At 35.7% G+C, this 15,245-nt stretch overlaps 1 protein-coding gene across 3 annotated transcripts in view; it reads left to right on the top strand.

Annotated features, from left to right (window-relative positions):
* BLTP3B (bridge-like lipid transfer protein family member 3B) overlaps nucleotides 1–14,311 on the top strand; it is a 64,284-nt gene extending 49,973 nt beyond the window's left edge. For 2 of the 3 annotated variants that reach the window (XM_016223164.2, XM_087814851.1), the window contains exons 16-21: nucleotides 2,098–2,240; nucleotides 2,870–3,020; nucleotides 6,165–6,418; nucleotides 6,503–6,611; nucleotides 10,706–10,899; nucleotides 12,533–14,311. In XM_016223164.2, the coding sequence (XP_016078650.2) occupies nucleotides 2,098–2,240; nucleotides 2,870–3,020; nucleotides 6,165–6,418; nucleotides 6,503–6,611; nucleotides 10,706–10,899; nucleotides 12,533–12,682 (1,001 nt within the window). In that variant the 3' untranslated portion in view covers nucleotides 12,683–14,311. The remainder of the gene's footprint in view (nucleotides 1–2,097; nucleotides 2,241–2,869; nucleotides 3,021–6,164; nucleotides 6,419–6,502; nucleotides 6,612–10,705; nucleotides 10,900–12,532) is intronic. The other variant, XM_087814852.1, reaches the window with a different exon arrangement.
* The last annotated feature ends 934 nt before the right edge of the window (nucleotides 14,312–15,245 follow it).

Below are 15,245 nucleotides of genomic sequence, written 5' to 3'. Positions count from 1 at the left end.
CCTTTTAATCATTTCCCTGATATTGGATGTTTAGATTGTTTATAGTGTTTCAGTTATAAAATGGTATCATTAATGTCATTCACAGAGTTTTGTCTGCATTTCTAATTAGTGTCTTAGAATAGATTCCAGCAATAGACTATTTTTAGGATCTTGAAAAAAATTAGGGCATTGAGTCTGTGTGTAACATTTAAATATGTGACTATATAGTCATAATTCTCCTGAACTATGATTTTTTCCCCTCTTTTAAAAAATATGTCTTTATTGATTTTAGAGAGAGGAAGAGAGAGGGGGAGAGAGAGAGATAGAAACATCAGTGATGGGAGAGTCAGTGATCGGCTGCCTCCTGCATGCCCCCTACTGGGGATGGAGCCCACAGCCTGGGCATGTGCCCTGACTAGGAACTGAACCATGATCTCCTGAATCATAGGTCGATGCTCAACCACTGAGCCACGCCGGCCGGGCAGGATTTTCTTTATGTTAGAGGAATTGATTTTCATTAGGAACACTCTTGTTTTTTCCCCTTTCTTTTAATTTTACAAGAAATATATGAGTATTTTCTCAGTGTAAATAAACCAGGTAGTATAGAAATATCTAGAGTAAAAAATGAAGGTATCACTTTAAACCACCCTTACTCTTACTCTTGATACCATTCCTCTAAAAATAATACTCATCTCAGCTTTTGATATATATTGTATACTCCCAGACCTTTTCAATGTATTTTTCTATACACATGTATATACTTAAACATATATACACTGACATATATGTGTATGAGCAGATATGCATGTGTATATATATTTGTGTATATATATTTTTGAATATATATTTACATATTTATATACAGACATACAAATAGTTGGACTACCCCCTACCACAGTCTCCTAACTAGTCTTCTCACTTCTATTCTTGTTCATCTTCAGTTCATTCTTCATTCAATAGGAAGAATACTCTTTAAAAATGTAAATGCTTTCATGTTGATTTCCATTTTAATCCCAATAACTTCTCACTGCTATAAGGCTAATGTTTAAAAACCTTAACATTGCTGGCAGTGTCCTGTGTCACAAGGCCCAGCCTATCAGCTCTGCTGCCCCACGTGCTTGCTGTACGTCACCTTTACTTCAGTACATTTAGTCCTTTCTTAGTTTCCTCACTGCGACAAATTTTTTTCCACCTCAGGCTCTTTGTACCTGTGCGTAGAATGTTATTTTTCTTTCTTCTTACTTTAGCTTAAATATTACTTTATCAAGAAACCCTCCTTAACCTCTAACTATGTTAGGAACTCCCTGTAAAATGAAAGTTTATTATCTCCTCATGCCACAATTGTATTTATGTACATCTTCCCTGGCACTAAATACAGTTTTATTCATTCTTGCAATAGATAATTTATTGAGCACCTACTATGTAGCCAGGTACTCGGTTAGCTGTTAATTATATAGTAATAAATTGAATAGTAAAAACATTGATACCGTGTTTTGTATGTCTTTGGCTTTTCTAATCTAATTTTTGTAGTAATTTATTTTTACAGTATTTTTAAAAAGTATTGATCTGTGACGGACACTGTTTAAGAAATTCTCTTTTAGCACAAAGAATTTGAGAACTATGGAAATAAAGCACATTGAGAAAGTAAGGCAGGTAGGTAAGGCTAGAGAATGATTACATTGATGATAGTAGCATTACCTTCATGTAGAAGATAACTGGAAAGTACTGTAGGGTACTGAAAAGAAAAATTAAGTGGGCTGACTGGAACTGTTCAGTGTAGGACAGAGTAAAGGGAGCCATGCTCGCTGATCACGAACCTGCTAGTGACACAGCACCGTTTCTGCACAGAGACCACAGGCCATGTTCAGCTGTGGTAGATTTCTTTTCAGACTGTCTAAGTTTAGGGCTTAAGTATCTCTAACATTTTATTGTGAGAAGTTATTTATTATTATTTGTTCACTAACCACAATTTAACTTTTCGTCGTTTATTGTCTTGTAAACAAGGCTATGCTTAGAAAAGAGTTAAAGGGATAGCCCATTTTGGTTAGATAAATGTAACATTTTTTGATCATTTGTAAAACTGATTTTAATTTATTAGTTTGTTTTCTGTTATTTCAGGTATTAAAAAGAATTCGAGTACAAATTATCAGAGCCCAGCAGATAGTGCAAATGCTAGTGCAAATCTACAGAATTGTGGTGAAACCTCTCCAGATGCCATCAGTACTAATTCAGAGGGTGCTCAAGAAAACCATAGTGATCTGGTAATCATTTCAGAGATTCTGTGAAGAGAAATGCCACCAACTTTATCTCATACTTAATATGTTCACATTAAGACATTATAAAATGAGGTCACTTAGATTGTGGATGATTTGCTTTGCTCTTGAAAATTCTTCCCTCCTACTGAATTGTTTTTCTCTGAATTTCACTTAAAACTTTTTAAAATTTTTTATTGAAGAGGGGCTGTTCCATCTTTTATTTTTCAACTTTTATTTTAGTTTCCACTTAAATATACTTCGAAAAAGTTTGGTGGTAAGGATGGTAGTTAGTTCCTATGAGGTACTTTCTACAAAATAAATATATTACTGGCTTATTTAAGTGAAATATCCTATGGATGACTTAGAAAATATTTTCAGCTTTTAATGAAAATAATTTCACATGGAAATGTCATGTAATTAGTCTTCGTCATCAAAAAAGTCTTCTCTTGACTGAGGAAGAAGAAAGGGGGCTGACATTTATGACTATAATGTAATAACCACATTCTTTTGATGACAAGTATATATTTGGTTTATTAGGCCACATTTGACTTTTTAGAGGCTATAAAAAGTATTAATTTTTAAATTTTTGTTTTAATTATTTGGTATACTAATATTATTTATGCAATCATTGTTAGATGTCGGTCGTGATGTTTAAAATTATTGGTGTTAATGGGAAAATTGACATCCGAGGGAAAGATACAGAAGTCTGTCTTCAAGTGGACCAAGTGACACCAGATCAGTTAGGCAATATCAGTCTTCGGCATTACCTTAGCAGTCGTTCAGTAGGTGAGACTTTAATATGACTTAAATTGTTGTTGTTTTATACCTATGACTCATCAGCATATAAATGAATTTGAGGAAAATTACATTTACATCAGAGATTTGTTCTTTTAGGCCACCTTATCTTCATGTTGATTAAGGAATTAGAAATTTAATCTGTTGGTGATGTATTCTCCAGTATTTTTTTTGTTAATGCTATTGTAAGTTCTGTCTTTTTCAATCTTCCCATTCTTTGAGATAACGGGTCTGAGAAAACTGAGTTATTTGTATATGAAAAGAGTGCTATAGTGATCCTAGAAGATCAAACTTAGTTTCATACTAAAATAAATGTCAAATTCTATGTTCTATTGCTTTGCTTATAAGCAAATATTTCCAAATACTTGGTATTTGGAAAAATCGTGAATCCTGTTTTCATTCTTTATTCTATGACCAACACCTTCCCTTGGACATAGATGGATATAAGCAACAAAATGTGCAGGGTATGAAGAGGGAACCACAGTAAACCATCCTTTTTTAGATAAAGTTTAAATAAAGTTGTTATTCATGGTTTTTAGTCATTTGAACAAATGAATTTATTAGAATAGCTATACTAAGAACTTAAAATGATACTTAATTTTTAAAATATTCTTTGCTATATAAATTACATGAAAGCATTTTATTGATAGTTATACAGACTATGACAGATTAAATATGGATTTTAATGATCCACTTTTTAAAAAATTTACCTTTATTGTTGAAAGTATTACAAATGTCCCCCTCTTTTCCCCCCATTGATCCCCTCCACCCAGCATCTGCCCCCTCCCACCAGTCCTCCTCCACACTATTGTCTGTGTCCATGAGTTATGCATATATGCATATAAGTTCTTTGATTAATCTGTCTCCTACCCCCGCTTTCCCTCTGAGATTCGTCAATCTGTTCCATGCTTCTGTGTCTCTGGATCTATTTTGTTCATCAGTTTAAAATCTTTTAAAAAGTCACTGCCCTGTAATATTTTTCTTTGCTGTATATACAGAATGCTGCAGCTATTTGATATATAACATATTGAAATACACACAGTCCTAAATGATATTCAAATAAGTGTGCTATCACTTCACATCATGGGAATTACTGGTAATGTGCCATTTTCCTATAAACCAGCATCATTGGAAAAAATTGGCTCCTGGCTCTTTTCTGTGTGTAAGCCTTGCAAGTTTACAATGTATCTGCTAAAAAAATTTCAAGAATTTTAAATTAATTAGCAAGTGTGAATTCCAATAGTATGCAAAAAGGAGGAAGCTAAGTATATAATTGGAAAGGTTTCATAGCGGGGGGGAAAAAACTAAAAAAGCTTGAACATAAAATTTCAAAACCTAGACCATGTTCTATACCCAGCCCAACCACGTTTCAAGTTGTAGTCTTAGATTATTTCCAGTTGCACAATTATTTTTTCACTCTTTATAGCTCACTTAGTACCATGGCTTATTACTTTTTCTCATGTTGTTTCTAACTGAAGAAGTCATTTTGAAATGCCTTGTGTGTATGGGTTGTATAGTCAGTGCTTTCTCATACCTTTTATTTTCCCACCTGTCTCAATTGGTTGTTCGAAGGATTAAAACAAACAAACAAACAAACCAAAATGAAAAAAGAGAGAGAGAAAGGAGAGGGAAAGGATAGGGAAAGGGGATAAACGGAAAAAGAGGAAAACATTAGCTTTAACATTTCAAACGTTAATAAGCATACGAACAAAGATTGTATTTGATTGCTTTCGTTTGCTTTTGTTTTTCTATAATGTGTGGATTTTGGATTCCTTCATTAGGAAGACCTTAATATAATAGTTTCATGGCAAAAGAGGTAGTAGGAAGGAGTGGTTTTTGACTACTGAGGATATTTTTAAATGTCTGCCCCAGTAAATACTCTTTTTGTTTGAAATTATTTCTGGCTCTCAGCTCCCTGGAGTATGTACCTGGCGTGTACATACATGAATATGTAGATACATAGATCAGTAAAAGACACTATAAAATCACATACGCCAAGTTGTTTGTTTCTAATTGCTCTTATTTTTAAATAGACAAGTTAATTAACTCTCGTTTTTCTTGATATAGGAAAAAAACACTAACATATCTAAGTACATATTCACATCTATGCTGAGGGAAAACAGACATTTTCCATCATGGATTTAATTAGCAGGGTCTTCTTATGAGGCCCCACTGGACAGATAACTTTGATTCCTCACAATTGAAACAGCTTTGTCCTTCCAGAATAGTTATTTGTTTTTTAACTCACGGGCTTTAGGAATTGTGAATTGGGTTGTATTTTCCTCTTTGCTGCTGGAAAGCTCATATTTTGTCTACCGTGGTACATAAATTTAAATAACGTATTCTGAGTTCTTAACCTTCCGACCTAGTTTTTCCTTTTCCCTTCTTTCCTTATTTTTCTGTTGCTTGCTTATTTTTTACCTGATTATGCCATGTGCATGGTGCTCCTCTTCCACTCGGAGCTAGATAAAGTAAAATAAACAAGATAGTTACCACAAGGCCCAGTTCATTTCAGTGGTTCCACTAGAAATTAAAAAAAAAAAAAAAAATTGGATAGTCTATGGGTGCTTTACTGAAATTTAAAAATTTGTTTTTGAATTCCAGTATTCATATCTCTGTAAGCTGCCTGAAATTTTTTTGGGAACAAGGCCAAGGCATAAATAAATGTAAATACTTAATACCCAGTTTTAATGAGGAAGGGGCAAAACTTCAGGCTTTCATTACTTCTTGAGAAATGGCTTAAGAGTCATTTTAAATGCCATGACTATTTCTTCATGACAGTTCATTATGTTACAGATTTATAGGTAGGTACATTCCCAGACACACTCTTAAGTATCAGAGTCACCCATGGTATCAGATTTATATCATGGTGTGTTGTTTATGTTACTAAAAAGTAGAAAATAGAGATAAGTAAGCATGATTGCCGTAGAAGATTGTCTATAAGATACAAACTTAGGGCTGTGTGTGGAATGTTGTATATGTACTGTAACTACCACTTAAATGAAGGGTAAATATTAAAACTTTATTCTTGCTTTTGCATTGTACAAAATGACTGTACCCTCTGATGACAAATAACTGAGAATGACGCTGGGTGTAGTGCCACAAGTTACAGTTTTTACTTCTTCGTTTCCGTAGGCTCTGATCATAAAGCTGTTGTTCATGCCAGATCCTCTCCTGAGATTTCGCTGAGGTTTGAAAGTGGGCCTGGTGCTGTCATACACTCTTTGCTTGCAGAAAAAAATGGATTTCTGCAATGCCATATAGAAAACTTTAGCACTGAATTTCTTACATCTTCTCTGACGAATATTCAACATTTTTTGGAAGATGATACTGTTGCAACAGTGATGCCAATGAAGATACAAGTTTCTAACACAAAAATAAATTTAAAGGTATGTTAATATTTTCACATTTTCATGTTTAAATGTTCACTTACTTTAATAACAACATGCTGATCCTGCTCCTCTTTCCTGTAGGATGACAGTCCTCGGAGTAGTACAGTATCCCTTGAACCCGCTCCTGTAACCATTCACATTGATCATCTTGTGGTAGAGAGAAATGATGATGGCTCTTTTCATATCAGAGGTATATGTGAAAAACAGTTTAAGCGAATACCTACTGAAATTTGCAATTAAATTATTTACAAGCTGATTGTTTCTTTCCCCTCACACTTACTGCTGTATGTCTGTACACGTGTAGAAGTAGAGGACTGAGGGACACTTTCAGTACATTGTAATAAAATACTGCCTACGTATGGTTCTCTACCTTGGACATAACTCATTACAGTTGATTTAGTACCTGTTCTACAAGTGTGTTTTGAATGAAAGTGAGAGAGGTTTTGTGGTCTTACATGACTCTTGATCTTACTTGGGGCTCCTTCTGGATCTCTTTCTTAGCTTTATTTCTCACTCTTTTATATTTACTCAGCCACCCCGTTGCCCTCCCTGTCTTGGAATTTGTCTCCCACTTTCCTGTCTGTAATCGTACTTGCTTGTTACTCCTCCATTGAACTGTTCATTCCCCTCCAAGGGTATCTCTAGCGTCCCCTTTTCAGCGAACTCAGTTACGTACAGTATATTGCTGTTTGTTTGGTTCTGCTTTAATGTTTATTATCCATTGTAGCAAGATTTTTAAGGTCTTTAATGTAAGATTATATCTTTAAGGTAGTGTGGAATAGTGGAAAGAGCTTGAGTCTGTAGACTTAGGTGTCTTTTTCCTCAGTTTGTTAGTAGCTATTTGAGGGTGAAATGTGATGACTGATATATGCATTTATTCATTTCCTACCAAAATCTCATCAGATGACATAAAACATGTTAACAGAATAAAGTTATAATAGTACTGCAAAAGAAAAATAAGTACCATTAGTGAATCAGAAGTTCTTAAGCAAGCAAACCAGAGAGAGAGAGAACGTGAGAAGTATTTGTAGCCATAAGCCCACAAAAGATGGGACTGTTGCTGGGGTAGGAGCACTTTGTGGGGAACTGTTAACCGAAGAGTATTCCCCTCTGGAGTTTGGGGCCAACTAGAGCAAACATAGAAGTCAGACCAACTGCCCGGCCGGGCGTGGCTCAGTGGTTGAGCATCGACTTAGGATCCAGGCGATCGGGGTTCGATTCCTGGTCAGGGCACATGCCCAGGTTGCGGGCTCCATCCCCAATGACTCTCTCATCATTGGTGTTTCTCTCTCTCTCTCCCTCTGCTGCCCTCTCTCTGAAATCAATAAAGATATATTAAAAAAAAGAAAAGAAAAAAAAGAAAGTCAGACCAACAAAGATTAAAATGTCAGCTTCATTACTGTTAAAAGTTCAGGTAGCGAACAACATACTTTAAGCATAAACAAGTATGCTTTGTTTTATATAGAGTTCTCATGTTTCTTTCCAGTGTATTCTTTTTTTTAAAAAAAAAAATATTTTTATTGATTTCAGAGAGAGGAAGGGAGAGAGAGAGACAGAAATATCAATGATGAGAGGCACTGATCAAGCCCGCAACCCGGGCATATGCCCTGACCAGGAATCGAACCCCAATCGCCTGGATCCCAGGTCGACGCTCAACTGCTGAGCCACGCCCGGCCCGGCCCAGTGTATTTTTAAAAATAGTGTCATGAGCCTTGGCCTACGTGCTCAGTGGCTAGAATGTCGGCCTGTGTACCCAAGGGTCATGGTTTAACCCCCTGGCCCTGTCAGGGCTGGTGCAGGAGGCAACCAGTCCATGTGTCTCTCTCTTTCCTCATCTCCTGCCTTCCTCTTCCTCCCTTTCACCCTCCCTCTAAAAAGCAGTGGAAAAAATATCCTCGGGTAAGGATTAAAGGAAAACCAGTGTCAGGAAGCATTTTATGTTATGTTATTTTTCTTGTGTGTAAATTCATTGTATTAAGGTCTTCAGTGTATAAAGTGTATGATGTAACATATAGCCTAATGTACCACATACGCTAGTATGATCATGTATCATAAATATGACTCAAACTAATGCATCAGTCATGATAAACAAGTAGTTAACTTTATTTGCTTTTGAGAATTTAGAAGAGCTTTTGGTGAATGCTTTGAATGGCCCAAATTTCTCAAGTAGCTTGTTAAGAAATTTCGAGATAAGCTGTTTTTTTCCTCCTTTGAAGCAAATTTATTTAGCAAGCAGGAGCATTCAAACTAATCTCATTAGTAGCTATTTCAAAAATTAGTTGTAGGTGTTTATTGCTATGATAATGGCAGTTTGTCTAATATTTCTCTTCACTCCTTCCTGTTTTTTTTAGTGTGTTCAAAGGTATACTTGCAGCTGTTCTGGATGTGATTAAAGTCCATCATGGAAGAATAGGTGCTTTTATACCTGTTTTTCTGCTTTTCATACTACTCCACACTTCTTCGGAGAGTCTTAAAAACAATTACCAATTTCTTAGAAAAGACTTTAAAGAGAAACGTCAAATAATTTTTCAGAAAATTAGAAAACTACACTGCAATTTCTTGTTCCTGTGAAATATGGCTAATCAGATAACTTTTTTTTTTTTTTTGGTAAATCCTCACCAGAAGGTATTTTTTCCATTGCTTTTTAGAGAGAATGGAAGGGGGAGAGAGAAGATAGAAACATTGATGTGAGAGAGACATATCGATTGGTTGCCTCCTGCACACACCCCAATCAGGGCTGGGGATCAGACCTGCAACCAAGGCACATGCCCTTGGCCGGAATTGAACCCTGGACCCTTCATTCCACGGGCCAATGCTCTAACCACTGAGCAAAACCGGCTAGGACTAATCAACTAGTATTTTGGAGTGCTATTAGTCTATTGAGGTTATTCCCTTCTGGGAATCTTTGTTACGGGGTGGAAATTATGTTAAGCAGTTGCTGCTCTTTCATTTACATAATCTAATATGATTTAGTGAACTGCCCTTCTCTCATTCCATGGGATTTTTGTGGACCAGGCTATCATATGACTACCATAAAAGCGGGAATAGGACCCAGCTGGGCCAATCAAGAGATTTCAGCCCTTGGGACATAGTTACTGGTAAATGATTTGACTGTGACCCAAGCATTCTGAGTCTTTTTTGTGAATTGAGAAGGAGACTGAGAGAGAAGGGGTCATAGGCAGTGAAACAAACTTGTTTCACAGTGGTTACCTTTAACATCAGATGACTGAACCAACACAGAGGAAAATAAAAGTGGACCTAAGAAGTAGAGTCAGCTTCCTAAAATTATACTCCCGAGGACATTATATGAATCCTAGTATCTAGCCATGCATGAAGCATCATCATTTGGATTCCTGTTATGGAAACAAATATATTTTCTTTTTAAAAAGCAAGTTTGAGTTGGGCTTTTGTTTACTTGCAACCTAAAGTGCTCTGTGATCCAAAAAGTAAGAACAAAATGTTGATGTATAAAGATATCCCCTGCCTTGTTTTTTATATTTGTTTTTAATAAAAACATTTTTGAGATATAATTCAAATGCCTGCTATTCACACAGCATACAATTTAGTGATATTTAATATGCTCACAATGGTGCCGCCATCATCACAATCAGTTGTAGAACATTTTCATTACCCTCAAAAATCCCCCTACCCACTAGCAGTCTCTCCCCATTCCCCAGCAAGCCCTCGGCAGTCACTGATTTGCTATCCTTCTGTGGAACTTGCCTATTCTAGACGTTTCATATAAGTGGAATTGCACAATGCCTTTCGGGACTAGTTTCTTTCACTTGGCATACTTCCAGGATTCATTCATGCTGCACGCGTCAGCACCTCATTTCTTGAGGGGGTAGTTGTTTGATTTCTGATTCAGTCTCTTTACCTGCTCCCTGTTTATTCACACTGTCTCTCTTCTTTAGTCTGTTTTGGTAGTTTGCCTTCCTGGGAATTTTTCTCTTTCATCTGAGTTATCTAACTTACTGGAATACAGTAGTTCATAGTATTCCTTTATAATCAGTTTTATTTCATTAAGGTTGATAATAATGTCCCATGTTTCATTTCTGGTTCTAATACTTTTCTTTTGTCAATGTAACTAAAGTTTTATCAATTTTGTTCATCTTTTCAATGAATGAGCTTTTGGTTTTATTGACTTTCTCTATTTTTCTATTTCATAATAGTGTCTTCATACTAATAGAGGCATACTCATTTTTAAATTAGTTTTTCACAGTAGAAGTTAAGATTTATCAAGTGTATGAAAATGTTATCTGAGCGTTTTATTTGTTTGATCAGATTCTCAGATGTTTAACACTGGAAATCATCTGAAAGGAAATGTCACAAGTGAATCAGTGCTGGTTCCCAGTGGAAAGTATGATCTGAAGAAACAGCACAGTGTCACTCAAGCCACTCAGACAAGTCCCAAGGTTCCTTGGCCTTCTCAGTCAGTTCCCTTTCCTGAGTGCTCCTTTGACGTCACTAGAGAACAGGTACTGGGGAAAATGAATTCATTCTCATTCCATTTCAGCAATTAAAATAAATGTTAGATACTAAATAATTTAAATTATTTACTTATTTAAGTAATGTTTTTCGAGTGCCTCTTATGAACCCCCACACTGTGTTAGATGCTGTGGACATAGTGTTGAGCAAGATGGGGGCAGGCTCAGCCTTCAGAGAGGTTGCGGTCTAACGGGAAGTAGAGGAGTAAGTGGGAGAGTGCTGGTTTCTCGAATCCAGGAGCACTTCCTGGAGGACATACTCATTTTGATGTCTTATTTTTAAGTTGCGAAAGTATTGTAATATTTCAGAAATATATTTAAAACAACTTTAATACATTCTAACCTTCTGCAGTGCTATTAGTACTACTTTATTTTCCTCTCAGGCTCTTTTCCATGATTTTCCTAAACAGTTGTTATTCTGATGTATATACTTTATTTTTTAAATTAACATTGTTTAACAGTTATTTTTTCCTATTGCCTACATATGCTTCATATTTATTTTTAATGGCAGAGTAATACGAATGTGGATGTACTGCCATTTCTAAACTTTAACATTTGTTAACATTTGAGTTGCTTCTTATTTTTTGCTATTATAAATAAGTAAAATATCCAGCAGAAGTTTCCCTATGATAGAGCCACAGAATGAGTTCATTCATCTGTTCAACAGAGTTTGTTGGACATCAGCTCTGAGCTAGGGTGTGGAACTGAACAGTATTCCACCCTTATCTGTTAAGAAACTTGGAGTCCAGTGGGGAAGACGGGTGTGCAGGTGCGTTAGCACATACTGTGTAAAGCCATCCTGGGGACTGAGGAAGTTCAGGAAAGGACCCAGCTTGGTTTATAAGGCAGGAATTCTTAAGCTGGGACTAGAGGAAGTCTGAGAACTTTTTGAAATTAAATGCATCTATTTTAATGTATCTGTAAATGCATTTTTTGGGGAGAAAGTACTTAGTTTTATCAAATCTTCATAGTTAAGGGTTAGGGAGTACTTCTAAGAGGAAAGATACTTGAACTGAGTCTTAGTGAGAAGGGGAGACCTAGTGGCCATCTAGATAAAAAATGTCTAATGAGATATTCAGAACGTGGGCCTGAAGCTCCAGAGCAATTGATGCTGGATCAGGCTATGTGTGATAGTTGGAGCCACAGGAGTACATGAGATCACCCAGAGAGTGACTCAGTGATAGGAAGATGGCCAATTATGGAATCTAATAGGACATTAAGATGTAAGGGCTCTTGAATAGCAGAGGCAGAGATGAGAAGTCCGCATGTGGAGAGGGATAAACACACGAGCTGTGGTGCAAGAGGCAGAAAGGAGAGACACGTAGGAAGGAGGGGTGTCAGCAGTGTCCACAGCCACGGAGTGATCCAGGGAAATTAAAATCAGACTGAATCACTGTGAGATTTCAAAAGGAGGAGTTAGTTAATGTTTTGAATTGCTGAGTCAAAACTCATGAACATTTTTAAGGGTTTGAACTGTGTTTCCAAATAGCTTCTCCCATAAGTGCAACCTCACCCGCATTGGGTATTTTTCTGTTCCAAGTGTCACACCTTTAGCTGATATGTAAATTGTCTGTATTTTCTGAAAATGATTAAATTCTCGGACCTTTCAAATGTATCCTTTCAGCTCCTGGAAGAGAATGAGTCTCTTAAGCAGGAATTGGCTAAAGCCAAGATGGCCCTTGCAGAGGCGCAGCTGGAGAAAGATGCTCTTCTTCATCACATCAAGAAGGTGACTGCTGAGCAGCAGGGTTGGCGGGCAGAGCTCCGATTGTAGCTCCGGAGGAGGGAGGCTGAATTTCCAGTGGGATGTTACCAGTGAGCGTGAGAATTTCTTTGTCATGGAAAGACAATAAAATGAAATGGAATGTGACGAAGAGTGACTGTTCCAGAGTCAGCTTAGGAAGTGTTAGGTACGGGCATTACAGTCTTCCGGTGGTTTTGTGTTTGGGGTTTAACCCTCTTTTAAGCTGGTGTGATATAGGGAAGTCAACATATACTGTAAAGTAATTACTCGCCTAATGAAAAGATGTCATTTCCTAATTTTGATATCATACTATAGGGATTTTTTAAAGAGAAAAATGAAAACCTGTTGTGTTCCACAGATTGCTGAATTTATCACTATCTGTTAATGATTACTATTATTTACAAAGATTCAAATGCTTTTAGGGCCAATGTAAAATAAAAGGCGTACATTTTAAATGAGATTAAAATAATGTACTTAAATCTATAATTATTTAATTACTGTAAAAAGTCCGATCAGATTAATAAATTATATAATTACTGGGTTTGAAAATTCTGGAAAATCATCACCCTACTGAACTTACAAAGTAACCTGGAAATGTGGGGGGAAAAATCATTTTAAATGATGGGTGGAAACTGTATAAGTTGAGGCTATAATTTTCAACAAAAGGATGGTACAAGTGTAAAAATAAAAAGCACAAACTGTAAAAAAGCAAAACATTAGTGTATATGGCCAACTGACTTAAAAAGCATTATTTGTACATTCCTTAAAACGTTTATTGTTAGAAGTAAGAGTAATTTAACTTCCTGCTAAGTTTGGCAGCATTTATAACTGTAAGAATTTTAATTAATACTATTTATATTATTTCTTTACCTTTATCTTTTCTCTACTTAAGGAAGGGAATGTTTTCAGAGAATTTTCTTTATACATACAAAAAACAATTTCATACCATTCTTGTAGTATCAGATTAGGTGGATGTTTGCACATACCCAATTTATATAGCTAGTTTTGATTAAAGTTCTTTGTGACATATGTACTGTCTTCTATAGTAAGAATAATTGGTAAATTTTGAATTCTATTTTCTAGGAATCTTGAGGTTGAAGCCAACCTGAGATAGAATCTCAGTCATGCATTGTGAAACAAAAGTTTATGAATGTTTATGCAAGAGAGGCTTTTAAAGATTTTTAAAATATATTTCTGATAAAATTAAATGAAGTGGAGGTTCTATTTTAAAATTCACATTCTTAAACATAAATATATCCAAGATAGAACATGAAACATCTAGACTACTTTTTCTTTAAGATACTTGAAAATTTTAGACCACATGGTGACACTTTATGGTGCTTTGCTTGTTGGCCTCATGTAGCCATCCCTCTATCTGAGTACTTGGAGGAGAAGTCATGTTTCATTTACTTAAGTGTTGGAGTGACTTAGCTTTTATTGAAAACAGTACTGGCCTTTGTTTTTTCTTCTTCTATAACATCCATTTGCATTGTCATGACTTTAAAATACAGGTCTTGTTTTGGGAGCTGAGGAAAAAGCAACGAACAAATTTAAATCGTTAATATTTTACCTCAACAGTATTTAAAAATGATGTTTAACCATGTTAATCTAAAACTATGTAATAGTCTTAACTTAAAAGCAAAGGTCTAATTAAAGATTTAAAATGAATAGTTAATATCCTTTGAGGAGTATTTTTTTTTAAGTAAGCGAGGTGAACATTTTCTTTTTTTTTTTTTTTAATTTATCTTTATTATTGAAAGTATTACAGGTGTCCCATTCCTCCCCTCCCCCAATTGACGCCCTCCACCTCGCTCCCACCCCCTCCCCAGGCCTTCACCCCGTTATCGACTATGTCCATGGGTTATGCTTATATGTATATAACTTCTTTGGTTAATATCTTCCCATCCTCCACCCTCCTTTCCTCTTTTTGAGGAGTATTTTTGATTTGTAGGTGTATGGTCAGTAAATGCAGTCTCACATAGAAAAGCAGGTTTGATGGGACATTAACCTCTGCAGAGCTGACAGTGTTGCTCAGGATTATCCTGTTTGCTCTATAGAAATTTTAAACTTAGGGTATATTATAACCATTTAGTGTTATGGAGCCCAATGTTTTTCTTAATCCTTTTCATTGGCCCTCTTAAAATCATACAAACAGTAGAGATGATAATTAATGTGGATCTGAACATTCTGTATGCTTTTGTTGAATTTTTAAAAAATTTATAGTGAGTGCTGTTTTTATAGAGATTTAAAATTCACTATTTCATGTAATTCCCACAAGAAAACCTGGGAGGTAGGTATTCATAAGTTAGATAAAAACCCTAAGGTTCAGAAAGGACAAGAGACTTGACTGAAGTCACAATTAATAACCTGGTCTTCTGACTTGAATCCCAGTTAAATGCTTTTATTTTACTTTAGTCATTAATTCACAGATTTTGCCAGGGGTGGGGAGAACCACTGTGTTTTATTTGTTTTCCTTTTAAAGATAAATATAATACTTTTAATAGTGTGTGTGTGTGTGAGAGAGAGAGACAGAGAGAGAGAGAGATGTATTATTCAAATTACTTACAAAACAGTGTGAGGATTCTTCATTGAT

This window comes from Miniopterus natalensis, chromosome 2 (assembly GCF_054644295.1).
Source record: "Miniopterus natalensis isolate mMinNat1 chromosome 2, mMinNat1.hap1, whole genome shotgun sequence".
Classification (NCBI taxonomy): Eukaryota; Metazoa; Chordata; class Mammalia; order Chiroptera; family Miniopteridae; genus Miniopterus; species Miniopterus natalensis.
The sequence above is the reverse complement of the archived record's forward strand: the minus strand, read 5'-3'. Positions and strand labels throughout refer to the sequence as shown.